This window comes from Cannabis sativa, chromosome 3, assembly GCF_029168945.1.
Source record: "Cannabis sativa cultivar Pink pepper isolate KNU-18-1 chromosome 3, ASM2916894v1, whole genome shotgun sequence".
In the NCBI taxonomy this organism is placed as follows: Eukaryota; Viridiplantae; Streptophyta; class Magnoliopsida; order Rosales; family Cannabaceae; genus Cannabis; species Cannabis sativa.
Genome location: NC_083603.1, coordinates 51784239 through 51801647, shown reverse-complemented (window position 1 = coordinate 51801647; position 17409 = coordinate 51784239). Strand labels below are relative to the sequence as shown.

The 17409-nt window shown below is 41.6% G+C and overlaps 1 protein-coding gene across 2 annotated transcripts; it reads left to right on the top strand.

The window, feature by feature from the left end:
* The first annotated feature begins 12205 nt into the window (after positions 1 to 12205).
* Positions 12206 to 17090, top strand: LOC115709808 (pentatricopeptide repeat-containing protein At1g74850, chloroplastic). Of its 2 annotated transcripts, XR_004010295.2 has the most exons (5): positions 12228 to 14456; positions 15231 to 15545; positions 15625 to 15732; positions 16229 to 16306; positions 16417 to 16554. XR_004010295.2 is itself a non-coding variant. In XM_030638033.2 (4 exons), exons 1-4 carry the CDS (start codon positions 12586 to 12588, stop codon positions 16757 to 16759), a joined length of 2637 nt encoding a protein of 878 aa, XP_030493893.2. In that variant the 5' UTR covers positions 12206 to 12585; the 3' UTR covers positions 16760 to 17090. The 2 variants fall into 2 exon arrangements, 1 of the variants encoding a protein (XP_030493893.2); XM_030638033.2 differs by lacking the exon at positions 16229 to 16306 and having other exon boundaries at positions 12206 to 14456; positions 16417 to 17090.
* Positions 17091 to 17409: the final 319 nt, after the last annotated feature.

Genomic DNA, 17409 nt, shown 5'->3' with positions numbered 1-17409 from the left:
CTTCGGTCGCGATTTCCCCTGATGGGGGGCGGCTTCTTGAAGACGCCGTTCCTTTCCTCAACCGCATAGATGTGGTCTCGAGGTACGGCAAGTTCGGTATAATTGACGAAGCGAGGTCCTCCTTTTCTTTTGGGCGAGGACTCCTTTTTTGGAGGCGACTTAGCCAACTTCGGGCTTCGCGGTTTGCGTGGGCTGCGTCTTCTGGGGCTTCGGCCCCTGGAATTCTTTCCTCGCGGACTGCGGGACCGCGACCGCGGTATGGGTGATCGCCGCTTGTTCTTGCCCTTCTCCAATTCCGCCAAGGAGTTCTCGATTCTCTTATGAGGTTCGGCCATGGCGAATAATTCTACCAAGGATTCTGGCCTTCGGGCCTGTAGCTCTTTCCAAAAGTCGGTTCTTGGCAAGACACCTGTTATTAACATGCAAACAAGCGAAGACTCGGGGGCCTTCTCAACTTTTGTTACTTCAGCGTTAAAACGCTTGAAATAATTCTGCAAAGACTCACTGTGTTCTTGCTTGATGTTCGCCAAAGTCGTATAGGGTGGCCTATACGTCATCGTGGCCTGGAAATGTGTGAGAAATAGATCGACGAAGTTCTCCCATGTCGATATCGATGCCTCTGGTAATTGGGTGAACCAATCATGGGCATTCTCCTCGAGTGTGGCCGCGAGAATGCGACACTTCGCGAGTTGCGACACCTGGTCCACTTCCATTATGGTGTTAAACTTTTCTAGGTAGTCTAACGGGTTAGAAGTACCTTTATATTTGAGGGATTCGGATAAACGGAACCCCTTTGGAAGTTGGGCCTGCCGCACTTCTGCGGTAAAAGGCGAGGTGCCGTGCAGCTTGTATATGGGCTTACGCTGCTGCTCGAGCATCTTCAAAGCTTGCAGAAGCATACTTTGGTCGATTCCTCCTGTCGCAGGAGGTGGAGTTGCTACAACAGTGGGGCTCGCAGCCACTGCGGCAAGGTTCGAAGGGATATTGATCCCAGTGGTCGCGATCGGCGCGATGGGCGGGTTGTTAATTGTGTTGACACCCTGATCGCCCGTATGGGGATCATGGAGCGTCTCCGTGTTATGCGGGCCGCGGGAGCGTGCCCTAAAGACTGCATTGAGATGATCACGCAGATCACCTCGGTGTACACGGTAGCGTCCTCCTTGCTGTGTTTGCACAGAGCCAGACCTCGTATACCTGCCTGGAGTACGGTCATGCGAGGATGAAGAGGCTGACTCTGCGTCGTTATCTCGAGGGTGACGACTGCGAGGGTTGCGGCGCTCAGGATCCTCGTCGGTTTGTGCGCTCTGGTTAGGCAACCTTGCGTATTGGTCTCTTGACGTCGGGTGATTCAAGTCCAAGATTTCAGGATCAGTTCTTCGTTCCCTGCGTGCATGGTTAGTTTGACGTCGAGAAATCGTTACCTGAGGGTTTTCATTACGAACGGCAGGGACCCGAGGAGGGTGTCGAGCTCGGCTCTGTCCATCCACCTCGGCTTGTAGTGCTCGCAGCTGATCCTGGATTGCGGCGTATTGATCAGTCGTGAGCTGGACCACTCCTTCGGACACGACCGCCGGGGTGACAGGGGGAAAGTGCATGGTTGCTGGTGGTGTGGACGTGCCTCCGACTTGAGGACCAGTTGTTTCTGGAAATAGGTTGAGTGGTCTGATGTTGCTCCTCCCTACCCCGCCGTTGATGACGTCTACAGGTGGCACTCCGGTTCCAGGCAATGGTACGCTCATCGTTCCAATGTTGATGGATTCATTGTTAGCTCCGTTAGCGTGATTTCCAGCCATGTTGAGTGATGTTCTTTGAAGTGAATAGAATCTTACAGTCAAATTCCCACAGACGGCGCCAAATGTTGTTACTGATATTTCGCAACACCAAAAAGTACAATTTAACTGGTAAAAGAGAGAATTATTTGAGAGATGACAAATGCGAGTATTCAACCTAGAATGGCGAGTACTCGAATAGAAATGCGAGAGTAAACAACAAAGCTGGAAAAATAAACAAGACGGTGAATTATAGTGGTTCAGTCAGATTTCGTTCTGCTTAGTCCACTGTAGCAAGGGATTCGTAGGTGCATTTTCACGGTGGATCACCCCTTTATATACAAAGCAGGTGCCCAATCGGTTACATGAGGATCACATTTATTGTTAATCCATTATTTACACATTGAATTGCAATGACTAAACTCAAACAACGTTAACATTAATAAATGTATGACAGTTACTGAATTCATCAACGTATGCGTCTTTCGCATCTGCGAGTTGACCGTTCATGTTCCGTCTGTTGAGCTCGTAGGATCGCACATACGTTTGGAACGTCTGCGTCCTTAAGTAATCGCCCGTTGTAGACGTCGCATGTTGAAGCTGGTAACATCTGGACATGCAAACTTATATTGGTCTGTTAGGGCTGTTGGGTCGCTGGGACCAAGACTGCCTCATAGGGCATCGGTCCTTATACTCGTCGCGGAGGTATAGAGGGAGACACTCGCATATGTTCTGACATATGCGAGTTGGGTCTACCCTACATGATGAGGATTATGGTTATGCGGTGTGAAATAGGTCGCACCCGCAATATCTCGCTGGTTTTATCCTGGGCGAGGTCCAAACTTCGAGAAGTCTCTCACGGACATTTCAGCTTTCATTGGGAATCTGAATATACGTGTCCTTTTAAAGAGGAGTCTGGTCTCGAGTTTCTAGGTGAGAGAAATCTCACTATAACACTTGCTATTCACCAAGTTTCTCAAACCTTGCCTGGGTTCTTTCTTGGGGTGCTATCCATAGTACGCATGTGGAACTAAAAGAGTAACTTTAAGAAGTCAATCTTGTGAGAAAGTTGTTTAAACACAATAAATAGAACATAAACATTATTTTTATTCATTGATTGGTCTTTGCTGTTGTGCAACTCACATATATTGAATTTATAAGCTTACATTACAAAGATTTAGCTTCTAGATGTCAAATAGCTACCCCTGCTTGCCTTGCATAGCAGAGGCCACCGTTGATGAACGGTGGGAGACCACACCAAAAAGGCCATGGGCACTAGCTCTTTTGTACTCTAATATTGAGTAGGTAGAATTGCTACTTTGGAGTAGTGTTTTGTAAGCTGGTGACTGATAGTATTTGCGAAGGTGCTCTCCATTCTAGTATCTTAGTAGGAGAACAAGTTCCATGTTCTTGTTGTACCTTTCCAGCTTGTAGGCTCCCATACTAGTTATCTCTGTAACTTGATAGGAGCCTTCCCAATTAGGCCCCAACACTCCTGTTGTTGAGTCTTTAGTGTTCAAGAATACTCTTCGGAGCACCAGGTCTCCTATGAATAATTTCCTATTCTTGAATTGTTTGTTGAAGTGCCTTGCTACCTTTTGCTGGTAGTTTATAACTTTAGGTTAGCTTGATCTCTTCTTTTTTTTACTTTGTCAAGGGACTCTGCTAATAGGGTGTTGTTTGTTTGTTGGTCATAGATTGTTCTCTTATGAGATGGTGACACTAGCTCTATAGGTAACATCGCCTCATATCCATAAGCTAGAGCGAATGGAGTTTTCCTAGTGGCTATCTTCTTGGTAGTCCTATGCAACCATAGGACCTTTGGGAGCAATTTAGGCTAGTTGCCTTTTGCTTCCTTAAGGCGCTTCTTCAAGGTGTCCTTGAAGGTTTTATTGATAGCTTCTACCTGCCAATTTGCTTAAGGATGGGCCACAATAGAGAAGCTTTTGATGATGCCATACCTATTGTAAAAATCTGTGAACATGTCACTATCAAACTGCTTCCCATTATCTGACACAATGTTCTAGGGAAGTCCGAATCGACATATGATGTTCTTTACAACAAAGTCAAGGACTTTTTGGGAGGTGATTTTTGCTAGGGGTTCATCTTTTGTCCACTTGTTGAAGTAGTCTACTGCGACGATAGCAAACTCTACCCTTCCTTTTCCCTTTGGGAGTTGACTAATCAGGTCTATCCCCCACACTGCGAAGGGCCAAGGAGACTGCATCATCGTCAGCTCGTTGGGTGGAGCTCTTGGAATTTTTTAGAATCTCTAGCACTTGTCATATTTTTTGACATAGTCCATTGAGTCCTCGATCATTATTGGCCAAAAGTACCCCTATCGAAGTATCTTTTTGGATAGGCTTTGCCCCTAGTATGGTTATCGCAGAAGCCTTCATGCACTTCTATCATTAGCCGCTCAACTTTGGCTTTGGTGACACACCTTAAGAGAGCCATGGAAAAGCTCCGTCTGTAGATTACTCCATCAAGGATTAGATACCTAGCAGCTTTTCTTCTTAGCTTGTTTGCTTCATTCTTGCCTTCTGGCAAGGCTCCGGTTTGTAGGTAAGCTGCAATAGGTGTCATCCATGTTGAAGTATCTAGCAACATGTTGACTTTTTCTTGGATGGTAATGTCAGGTTCCTCTAGGAACTGTATGGGCACCAACTTTGCTTGTCAGTAATGGTGCTACTTTCTAGACAAGCAAGTGCATCTGTTATAGCATTATGCTCCCTGGGGATCTGCCTGATTGTGTAGCCTTTGAGCTGGCTTAGTAAGTCTTTGATTTTTCTCAAGTAGGCCACCATTTTTTCACCTCGAGCTGTGTATTCACCTAGAACTTGATTCATAACTAGTTGAGAATCACTAAATATGTCCAAGTGGTCAGCCCGTACTTCATGTGCCAGCTTGAGGCCAACTATTAAGGTTTCATAGTCAACTTCATTATTTGAGGCTTTAAAGCCAAATTTGATTGCTCCATGCAGTTGCTACCCCAAGTGTTATAAGGGCAATGCTTGCACCGGAAAATTGGTGAGTGCAGCTTCATTAACGTGGAGTTTCCATGTTAGTTCTTCAGGATTTTGCTGCTGTTCTTGCTCTCACTTCTTCTCTGGGTCTTGATTTTCTCCTAAGTCATGAGAGATTTCAAGAGATGAGTTTGTGCACTCAGCCACGAAGTCTGCAAGGGCTTGACCCTTTATGGCTATTCTTGGTTGGTATGTGATCTCGAACTGGCCAAGCTCAATGGCCTATTTGAGTAGTCGGCTTGATGCTTCAGGTTTCTGCAAAACCTGCTACAATGGTTGATCGGTGTACACCTTTATGAGGTGTGCCTGGAAGTAAGGTCTCAGCTTTCTAGAAGCCAAGAGCAGACTATAAGTCAATTTCTCCATGAGTGGGTACCGGCTTTCGGCGTCAATTAGCCTTTTGCTGATGTAGTATGTACGGTGTTGTACACCGTCTTCTTCTCTTGTGAGGACATCACTCACAACATGCTCTATGACTTTTAGGTACACGCCTAGCTCTTCATTGTCTAGGGGTTTAGAAAACATAGGTGGTTGAGCAAATTATTTCTTCAGCTCTTGAAATGCATTTTCACATTCCTCTGTCAACTCAAATTTTTTGTTACCTCTAAGAATGTTGAAGAAGGGTACACATTTATCTATAGATTTGGACACAAATCTGCTTAATGCAGCAATGCGTCCTATTAGGCTTTGCACTTCCTTGATAATTATGGCGACTTCATGTCCATAAGGGCTTGGATCTTATCTAGGTTTGCCTTTATTCCCCTAGCATTGACTATGAAGCCAAGGAATTTTCCCAAGCCTACATTGAAAGAGCATTTGAGGGGGTTGAGCTTCATGTTGTAGTTGTGAAGGATTTTGAAGCATTCATCTAAGTCCTTCACATGCCCCCAGCCTTTTTAGACTTGACAAGCATGCCGTCCACATACACCTCCATGTTGTGGTTGATGAGATCTTTGAACATAGTTCACCAGCCTTTGATATGTGGCCCCTGTATTTTTTAGTTCGAAGGGCATGGCTTTGTAGCAGTACAGGCCTAAATTTGTCATGAAGCTAGTGTGCTCCTAATCTAGTGGATGCATTTTTATTTGATTGTAACCTAAATGCGTCCATGAAACTTAGGATTTCATGGCCAACTGTTGCATCTACAAGCTAGTCAATTCTGGGAAACGGGAAGTAGTCTTTTGGACATGCTTTGTTCAAGTTGGTGAAGTCGATGCACTCTCCACTTTTTGTTAACTTTGGGCACCGATACTGGGTTGGATACCAATAGTGTATAGAATGCCTCCGTTATGAATTCGTGGGCTCGTAGCCTCTCGACCTACTCTTTGAATGCTTGGGTGTGCTCTTTATCCATCAACCTTCTTTTTTATTGAACAGGTTGGATGCTTGGATCGATGTTGAGTGCATGGGTCATCACTGAGGGGTCGATTCCAACCATGTCTCCATGTGACCATGCAAAAAGGTCCAGGTTTTCCCTTAGAAATCTTATCAGTATTGATTTAATTTATGGCGCTAAACCCTTCCTAATCTTCAGTCTTCTTTTTGGAAAAGTGGGATCAACTTCCACTTCTTCTAACTCTTCTACAGGCTCGAAACATTCTTCCAAGATCCCCAAAGCGATGATCTATGTCTGTGTCCCTGCTTTGGGCTGGACTTCATTACTTTTTGCTGGGCTCATCTTCTGGGCCCTTGGCGGGCATATTCTCTTTCTTGGCTTTGGATAGAGTCATGTTGCAATAGTGACAGGCAGACTATTGGTCTCCCCTCACACATGCCACCCCATGCCTTATTGGAAATTTGAGGCATAAGTGGTAGATGGATATTACCACCTTCAAGTCATTGAGGGTCGGTCGGCCTATCATGGCATTGAAGGCTGAAGGAATGTCAATCACAATGAACTACGCCATCAAAGTTCTAGTGGTTGGATTTTCTCCAACTGTGAGGGGTATTGATATACCCGACAGGTGCGATGCCTTGGCCAAAGAAGCCATACATCACTTGATTGTAAGGCGCCAGGTCAGTGAGCTGGAGCCCTGTCTTTTCATATGTTGACTTGAAAATAATGTTGGAGGAGGCTCCATTGTCCACCATGCATCTTGCTACGGTCATGTTCTTAATTTGTGCAGTAATGACCAGGGGTCATTGTGCGGGAAACTAACCTGAGTAGCGTCTTCTTTGGTGAAGGAGATTGTGGGCTCTATAAGCTTTGGTTGCTTAGAGCCCCTATCTTTGACAACTAGGATATCACTTTTAGGCTCGTGATGGAGTGTCCGAGCATAGAACTCCCTAGCTTTGCTGGTCTCTCCTGTAATGTGGGATCCACCAAGAATAACCCCTAGGTGTCATGCCATTAGTAGTGGCATTAGATCTCCGTTTTGGACACCTTGTGCATGCGTTTGGTTGTTCTACACATAACGACATAGGTGGGGACTGTTACACCTTATGAGGTATTCAATCTCCCTCTTCAAATTTTGACACTCATTGGTGTCATGGCCAAAATCGTTGTGATACCGATAAAACTTCAACATGTCCCTCTTGCTCATCTCCCTTTTAACAGGAAAGGGCTTTCAGTAGGGGAATGTTCCCTGAGTGGCCATGACGATGGCCTCAGGTTTCTTGGTCAGGAGGGTGAAGTGGGTATACTTCTCTTCCTTATTCTTCTGTGGCATGGGAGAAGTGTTAAACTTACCCTTTTTGCCATTATTCCTCCTAGAGCTGTTGATGTTGCGCTTGTTTTTTTCCACTAGAGGCCTGTGCAGAGTTATTGGTTTCTGCCTGTGCACCTAATAGGTCATGAGACTGTAGGATGTCTCGTGACTGTTTGTTGTTGGCGTGCCCTATTTGGGCCTATCGTATGGCTTTTTCGAGTTTGATAAAGCCATCAACTCTATCAAGGAACTCCTTCATGTTATTGGTAGAGATCCTCCAGATGTCTTTCCAGAATTCACTCAATTGGAGTATTCCCCCCAGTATGGCCGTATATCGACCTTCTTTTGGGAGGCCTTTGACTTTTGTAGCCTTAGCCATGAACCTCTGAATGTAATTCTTCAAATGTTCTCCTTATCGTTGTTTGACTTTGATAAGGTCTTCTAGCTGTGATGGTACAAGTCTCGAAGATGAGAAGTGTGTGTAGAATTCTTGAGAGAACTCAGCCCAAGAGTTGAATCTTCTTGGGGTGAGTTTGAAGTACCATTGTTGAGCTGTTTTTGATAAAGTGGCCGGGAATATGCGACATCGCACATCACCAATAACCTTCTGGAGATTGAGTTGCATCTCAAAGTATTTGATGTGAGCCAACGAGTCTTCTCATCTAGTATACATCTTCCATACTAACATCTTGAATTTGGGCTAGGGCAAAGTATTTATGTATGCCGAGAATGGTGATCCCCTTGACCGATCTAGTTCAGGATCTAAAGGCTTCGGACCAGCTATGCCTTGAATCATGTCCCTGAGTTGGTCCAGCTGTGCTTGCACATAAGGATCTGTTACTGTGGGAACTTGACTGAATGAACCTCCTTAGAGGGGTTGTAGATTCTAGAGAGATAGGGGCTAGCCGGCCATACTCTAAGAGAGTGTATGGTGAAGGTCGGCCAAACTTGTGGTAAATTGCAGACCCTGGCCAACCATTCTCGTGTATGGGTGTTGGCTTTGGTTGGCCAGACCTACACTTGGGTGCTGTCCTTGGCTGGCCAAACCTGCAAAGGGTCTGACCACCTGCAATGCTCCCATGGCTGGCCAAACCTGTAGAGAGCAGGGTCTGGCCACACACGACTCCTTGGTCGACTGATGTTGGTTGTGTGTTGACAGGAGGTAGATCACATCAATTGCTAGAGTTTAGTGAATCTAGGTGTCTAAAGTGATCAGTTTCACTTCTCGAATTGCCGTTTTGGGTGTTTCCACCTGCTCCCGATCCTTGTTGGTTGAAGATTGACATCTGGGTGCCTCGCTCCCCTCGAGGAGGGAGTGCTGTCTTTTGGCCGGCTAAGGGTGCTCCTGCTGGTGGCTGGCCAGCCATAGGCTGAACAATGGGGGGTGCTGCTGAGTTAAAGATCCCTGGCTGGCCCCCCATGTCGCTAGTTGCCAGGATCTGGCTATTCTCGCTGTTAGACCTTTGAGGAAAGTTCTGTCCTTCCTTTGGCAAGAGAAGATCTGTCCTAGTTCTCGAAGAACCAGGTTGGTCAGCATGTCAATAGACCCTCCCTAATCTATCAACGAGTCTTCCTTGAAGTGGATCTTTGATGAGATCCTGACCTCTTGTTCTCTAGTTAAACTGCCTTATTAGATCGCTGACCTTTCAATTGTGGCAATCTAATTCTGCTTGGTGAGATCAAATGATGTAATCCTGGTCATCCATCCACCTCAAGAATTTGCATCTTTGCTGAGCAAATACATCGCAATTAGTAGTGTGTGGTTCTTCAGTTAGGCCGGCCTGGCCTACAGCTCCTTTGAGTCTGGATAACTCGAGACTTTTTCTAAGTCCACATGGGGCTTGCCAATCGTATGCTTGCTAACTCCTGGTCCTGTCTCTCCAGCATAATACCAGAGACGAGATTTAGTTGTTGTTCCTGGGGGCTGTTGCCCACGAGTCCTTCCTTCTGTGGGAGGCACCAATGGTGTGTCTTCCCTTGGAGGCAGGGGCTTGCTATTTGGATCCACCAGGATGCTCATATCAGTTTGGCCAGCTGTGATGGCCGGGCTTATGGTGCCTGTTGTAGGATAGGATTTACCACATCTACAGTGTTCATGGGGATTCCAGTTGTGAGTGGAACCTAAGCATTTAGATATGCAGTCTATGGGTCTTGAGGGAGACCCAAAGATGCAGATGGTGCAACTGGGGTTCTTCTCATATTAACAATGACATTTGATCAGATACGATATCCAGGCTCTTGATGAAAGTACCAAACTATTGACCTCAAAAAGTGATCAATCGATAGCGGGGTCGTATGGATCTAATGTTTGCCACGTGTTAAATGAATAGAATGAAAAAGTAATGAACACACAGATTTATTATAGAGGATTGACCCCCTTTGATAGCGGGTAATGACCTACTCCCCTATTAGCTGTATTAATACCGAGGGTAAACACTATTCAAATCACTATATGTGGGATCTGATATAGCACCCTGAAGGGTACTAAGTGGAATTCGAGATTGACAAATCTCAAGCGTAGAGATAGCTTGTATGGGCGTGTGAGAGAGGGAGTGAAGAAGAGGAGAGTTATTAGACTTGGACTTAGGGCTCGGAGACTAGTATCAGGCTTAAACTGAACTTAGACTCTTAGGTTAAAGTTAGAGCCTTTATATAGGAAGCCTAAAATCCTCAATTATACTTGAAACCCTACATATTTGTATATTCAATTAATTAATTATAAAAGACCAAAATACCCTTGAACATAGACATTATTCAACTATTTTATTAGGCTTTTAGGGCCCAATTCACAACCCAAATGATGTTGTCCACGTGTAGAATTGCACTGAAAACCCTGCAGAGCTTCTCTTGGCTGGCCAAACCCCTGTAGGGAGCAAGTTGGCTGGCCATGGTGCAGTCGAGAGGCTGGCCAACCCTAGGTCTGGCCAAGGGTGGCTGGCCAGCTTCTGTAAGGAAGCTAGTCCATCACTTGATGCCCATTTGAGTGTCGGGGTCTCCGTTTGTTAAGGTACTGCCTTGACCTTCTCGTTGGTGAGTTGTACTGCCACGTGGCACTAATTTTGTCCACGTAAGCACTACCATGTAAGGAGGAAAAAATTAGAATAACATAATGAAACAATGGTGAGATGTATTTTCAAGTTTTTTTTATAAAGGCTCTCAATGGAAGCACCAAATTGTTAACTCGAAATTTCATTAACAATAAATGAAGCCTTGTAAATAAAGAAATAATACTTATAATTAATAAATATATGTAGAACACAAAAAGTTTTTATAGTTAAATCTACATACTCCCCAAGTCATTCTTATTTCTAAATCTTTCTTGGGAAATACTTTGATTACAGAAGAATTAATATGAATATTCACTTAATCGCACAGTGTTTCTTCTTAAAAATTATCCAACTATTTTTTCTTAGGTTCTGTCCCTATTTATAGGGGTTTTTCCTATGATAGATATTCTTTTTGATCTTGTCTAGGTAACTATTCATGAAACATAGACAATTTCCATGCTTCATGTTTACAACATGTGGATAAAATAAAATAACTGATGGTAACCGTCTTTTGATCTTATCTGGAGGTAGTCTTTTGTTATCGAGGTAACACATTTAAGGTATGGCTCGAATCTTTCAACGGTTCTCAAGGATAACTAGTAGCATTTTTTGAGATGATAGTTAAGATGTTTTGTTCTCGCTTTAGCCTTTCTAGGGTAACCCTTAGACTTCGTCTTTTGAAATAAGTTGTATTATGCTTATTTCTCTTAGTCTTTCAACATACTCACGAGTATGTGGGTCAATAAGTTGCAAGCTCTTAAAGAACTCGTTATCTACCATTTCCAGCGATACATTTTTGATCTATTACATCTGAGAAGACTTCTATCGTTATCATCTTGCCAAGCGTTGCTTGTCTCGCTATCTTATTGTAAATGCATAATGCGAGGTTGATACTGCTCGTAATCAACTATCCCTTCCGAGACAATTCATTTATTACCGAGTTCTCCACAATATTTGTTTCCAATCTTTCAAGTGTCATGTCCATATTTATGACTCGAAATATGAGCATAAGAGTAGTTACATAAAATGTGGAATCGAACCCCACAATCTGCAACTGCCCACTAAATACTCTTAGGTAACTACTATTCTACTTTTATAAATAGTGGTGAAATGAAAGGAAAAGAGACGACGAATTTGATATATGAATACTCTGCCAAATTATGTACTCATTAAACACTCCGAAAACATACTGACTTGTGAACTAGAAAATTTTAATTACTGAACCATGTAAAATTTTGTCTCTTTTATTTTACTTTACTGCATAATTGTTAATTCAATCCTTTCATTAATTTGTAGCATCAATCATCTAAAGCTTTATATATTGTTATTGAATTTTTGAGTTAACATGTAAATATTTTTATTTAGAATATACTTTCGAAATTTAAAAATTATATAACTAATTATAATTTAGAAATTTTTATTATTTATAATAAGTCAAAATTGTCTAAATTTGTAATAATAAATTAGAGATTATTATTGAATAGAATATTAAAAATTTCATTGTAAATTATATGGTAGAATTCAATATATATATATATATATATAAATATATAAAGAGGGTTCAATATGTAATGAATACTTGTTCAACTAGTAATATGTGTAAATTTACAAATTTAGAGGTCAAAATAAAATAGGGAAAATACTTCAGGGGCTGAACAAAAATATATTACGCGGGCTTCTGGTAAATAACGGATGACCCGACCCATTAATAAGAAACGGTGTTCTTCTTCCTACTCGAGACTCGAGTCTCTGTAATGTTATCCACAACATACGTGTCTTTGTTCAAAGCTACTCTCAGTTACTCTCTCAATTCTTTTTTCTTCCCATATTTTCACTCTTAATTTTCCGAGAAAATCAGACACAGAATTTTTGAGCTCAGCACAGAAGAGAAAGTTTGAATCTACAAAGTAGTTTTTGTTGCGTTCGATTTTTAAATACCGACAAAAGGAGGGAAAAAGACAAAGAAGAGGCCATACATTCAAAATGCATAATCTCTTGTAAGTTTGTGACATTTTCCGTCAAAAATTTGGATTATAGACTCAGAAAATATCCGAAAAATCGATTTCTCTCACCTTATGCAAGCCAAATAGCGGAGATGACCCTCGCGCCTTCAGTATCCATTCCGAGTGCTTCACCTCTCCCCGCCGCAGTCGCCAAGCTAAACGGTAAGTCGCACCGCCAGGTATCGTTTCTCACTAAGTCGCTCTATTTGTTTGAACACAAGAGGTTCTTTTCTGGTCACCGGAGTTTTTTCTCTTCCGGTGGCCGGAGGTTATTTCCGGTAAGGGCGAAGGCGAAAGAAGTCGTTCTTGGCAATCCGACCGTGACGGTAGAGAAGGGAAAGTACAGCTATGACGTTGAAACCCTAATCAACAAACTCAGTAGCCTTCCTCCTCGAGGTAGCATAGCAAGGTGTCTTGACATGTTCAAGAACAAGCTTTCGCTAAACGACTTTGCTTTGGTGTTCAAGGAGTTTGCAGCTCGCGGCGACTGGCAGAGATCGCTTAGGCTCTTCAAGTATATGCAGCGACAGATATGGTGTAAGCCAAACGAGCATATATACACCATCATGATCAGTTTGCTAGGTCGAGAAGGTTTGCTGGATAAGGCAGCTGAGGTGTTTGAGGAAATGCCAGGCCAGGGCGTGGTCCGTAGCGTCTTCTCCTACACGGCTTTGATCAATGCCTATGGCCGAAATGGACAGTATGAAACCTCGCTTCAACTTCTTGAGGGAATGAAAAACGATAAGGTGTCGCCTAATATATTGACTTATAACACAGTGATTAATGCTTGTGCTAGGGGAGGTTTGGATTGGGAAGGATTATTAGGTCTATTTGCAGAGATGAGGCATGAAGGAATACAGCCTGACCTTGTCACTTATAACACTTTACTTAATGCTTGTGCTAGTAGAGGTTTAGGTGATGAGGCTGAGATGGTGTTTAGGACTATGAATGAAGGTGGAATAGTTCCTGACATAACCACATATACTTGTCTTGTTGAGACTTTTCGAAATTTGGGTAAGCTTGAGAAAGTTTCTGAGCTGCTCAAGGAAATGGAGTCTGAAGGGAATTTGCCTGATATAACCTCTTATAATGTGTTATTACAGGCTTATTCGCAATCCGAGTCCATAAAGGAGGCAGTGGGTGTTTTTAGACAGATGCAAGTGGCTGGTTGTATGCCAAATGCTAACACTTATAGTATTTTGTTGAATTTGTATGGAAAGCAAGGGAGGTATGAGGATGTTAGGGAACTTTTTCTTGAAATGAAAATTAGCAATACAGAGCCAGATGCAGCTACTTATAACATTCTTATTCAGGTGTTTGGTGAAGGTGGGTACTTTAAGGAGGTGGTGACTTTGTTTCATGATATGGTGGAGGAGAATGTAGAACCAAATATGGAGACGTATGAGGGACTAATAACTGCTTGTGGAAAAGGGGGGCTTCATGAGGACGCCAAAATAATTTTAAATCACATGAATGAGAAAGGAATAGTGCCTAGTACCAAAGCTTATACGGGGGTCATTGAGGCATATGGGCAAGCTGCATTGTATGAAGAATCTATTGTTGCATTCAACACAATGAATGAATTGGGAAGTAAGCCATCAGTTGAAACTTACAACACACTAGTTCATGCATTTGCACGAGGTGGTCTGTACAAGGAGTCTGAAGCAATTTTTATGAGAATGGGTGAATCTGGAGTTGCAAGGAATGTCGATACATTCAATGGCCTTATTGAATCTTTTAGGCAAGGAGGTCAGTTTGAAGAAGCAGTGAAGGCATATGTTGAAATGGGAAAGACAAGATGTGAGCCTGATGAGCGAACTCTTGAGGCACTTTTAAGTGTTTACTGCTTTGCAGGGCTTGTTGATGAGAGTGTGGAGCACTTTGAAGAGATAAAAACTTCAGGAATATTTCCCAGTGTTATGTGCTATTGCATGATGCTTGCTGTATACGCAAAATGTGACAGGTTAGCTTTGAACCAATTAACTCAATATATTGTGTTATAGCTTAACTATTGTAAAGGAGAATGTTTATCATTCTAACAAACAAAATTTGATAAATTATACATATGGATTTTGGATGAAAGATACAAGAGTGCAATAGATTTGATCATTGTCGAAGTTGAGGAAAATAAACAAATATAATTTAATGTGTTAGATGCTGTCTACTTGTGTCTTGTACATATACTTCGAGCAATTCAATAAAGGGCATTATAACAGCTTCAGATATACCCTTATGTCTATCCAAAAAGAATATTCATCCTTTTTATGATGGAGTCCTGCTTAATTAGATTATAATCAATATACCCAAGTGGGGTAGCTCAAATGGTCATTCATGAGAGGTTGGAGTCCCTCTTGGGTACCTGCATAACGATTGCTATAGTTTCAGGGTCCCCAAATATTGTAGGACTAAGCGGGGATCCTAGTTTCGAAAAAAAAAAAAAAAGATTAGAACCAAAATGATGTGAGAAAAGAGAAATATTATAGAAAAATTTCTGCAGGTCTTGGAGACAATTTATCCTTTAAGATGGTGTATCAATATTATATTAAAAATAGAATGGCAGACACCATTGTTTTCTTAAGGTGTAGCACTTGAAAATGATTTTTGGATTATGGCTATTAATAGATGCGATCTTCTTCTTCCTTTTTTTTTTGGTTTGTGGGGTGGTATTTTCTTCCTTAAACCATAATAATAAACAAATTTGGTCTGTCAACAAAGCTCTGAAGATCCTCTCTTTCAGATGGGATGATGCATTTAAGTTACTGGATGAGATGCTCAAGAATAGGGAATCAAACATTCATCAAGTGATTGGACAAATGATTAAGGGAGATTATGATGATGGTTCTAACTGGCAGATGGTAGAGTATGTCTTTGACAAACTCAACTCAGAAGGATGTGGGCTTGGGATAAGGTTCTATAATACACTTCTAGAAGCTCTTTGGTGGATGGGTCAGAAGGAACGAGCTGCACGAGTGCTCAATGAAGCAACAAAAAGGGGATTGTTTCCTGAACTTTTCCGTAAAAACAAACTAGTATGGTCTATTGATGTGCACAGGTATTAAGGGAACTTCTCTCTTCCAAGTCATCTTCCTTCCACTTGAAACTTATAAATGTTGATGCTATATAAATTGCAGGTTGTGGGAAGGCGGTGCCTGTGCAGCACTTTCAGTTTGGCTAAATGATATTTATGAGATGTTCTTGAATGGGAAGGATCTTCCTCATGTTGCAACTGTTGTTGTGGTGTAAGTCACTTTCCTTCTATGAAACTTTTTTATTCTTTGTTTTTTTTTCTTAAGTCCTGTTGTATTTGCTTATGAAGTTACTGCTTCTTGCCCTTGATTGACCAAGGATTAATAAGCTGAGCTGGGCTTGACAACAACCTCGTTGGGACAATAATGCTTACTTTATTATTTATTTAGCTCTTTTTATTGCCGACATTTATGACTTCCCCTCAAAATTAATATTACCTTGTCTATTACCATATCTAATTTTAATAAAGTTTTGGCCATTATTAGCATCAATCTTTTTTAGCTGACTGGAACTCAAGTCTTTGAGAAATCTACATGGAATATGATTGGACTGGTCATGTATAACCAAAGTTGATGGTATTTGTTGCCACAAAAAAAAAAAAAAAAAAAAAAGGAGTTGATGGTATTTGTAGCTCTTTATTTCATTGTGTAATCATGACCCTTTTTGGAAAAGCCCATTGCATCTCATGCAGTATTTTTGAAATTTTAGATGATTTGCTTGGTGGGCTTCAGCTTAGAGTCAAGACATTTGAATGTCTTCAATATGTAATCTACATTATGTTTTTAGGTACATAAAATATCAAACTGATTTTTTATTGAATGATTTGCACAATCCTCATCTCACATCCTCCTTCGAACCACTTTCTAATGCCAATGTGCCTTGTTTTGATTGTTCAGACGAGGGAAGATGGAGCAAAGCCCAAGTGCACAAGAATCACCAATTGCGAAAGCTGCCTATACTTTTTTGCAGGAAAACATTTCCTCATCCTTTGGTTTTCCGGGATGGAACAAGGGTAGAATTGTCTGCCAGCGGGCTCAGCTTAAACAAACACTCGCAAGCATAGAATCATCATCAGACGAGTCCAAGAACCATAAAATAATCACTTTGAGTAACGGTTTCCCTCTTCCTGGAACAAGAACATCTATCAGTAGTAATGTTAAGAGTCATCATCATGATAATGCCAATTCTGATGCAGCAGCAATTGATACAAGAACAGAACTTTTGACAATCACAGTTTAACAAGGAAAAGAAAAAAGGACAGGGCTCAAAATGCTCTGCCTCTTCCCATTTTTGACCTCAACTGCAATACCTAAGGATCATTTTCAACTTGGTGATGAAGAATGAAACCAGGGTCAAATTCGTTCGAATAATGCCTGGAAAAACAGTTCAGTTGGGCCTCAGATCAACAATGAACCGCTTCGTTCTCAAAACACAGTTGGGAGTCCTTTGATGAAACGGTTTGTAATTTTTGTAGCTTTCAATCATTATTTTTTCACATTGTAAATTATACTCTTGAACTTTTTTCTGTTGATCATTTTGTAGAAGCTAATGTGGGTCAGTTTTGAAGCTATCTTACATGCTTTATATAATACACCAACCTAAAAAAAACAGAAGAAAAAAAAACTATCAACATAATTACTATAAATTGTAACCCTGTCTTGATTGTGATTGTTAGTTTCTTTTATAATTAATAACATAAGAATTTACTCTTCACAGGTTGGAGATTGCATATTATTTCAGCGGATATTTTTGCAAAAATGTTGTGTTCAAAAATTATTGTTACACTTTTTTTTATGACATATTATTACACTTATTAAGCCTACATGTTGTGTATTAAGTTTAGTGAGATAATAAAATTATAATTTAGAAAAGTTATTTCAACAGATTTT

Bases quoted from the DNA above. Each gene is read 5' to 3' on its own strand.
- LOC115709808 (XM_030638033.2), top strand. From the start codon at position 12,586: ATGACCCTCGCGCCTTCAGTATCCATTCCGAGTGCTTCACCTCTCCCC. The intron at 15,546-15,624 runs GTATTAAGGGAA...TATAAATTGCAG, and splicing joins TGGTCTATTGATGTGCACAG to GTTGTGGGAAGGCGGTGCCT. The intron at 15,733-16,416 runs GTAAGTCACTTT...TTGATTGTTCAG, and splicing joins GTTGCAACTGTTGTTGTGGT to ACGAGGGAAGATGGAGCAAA.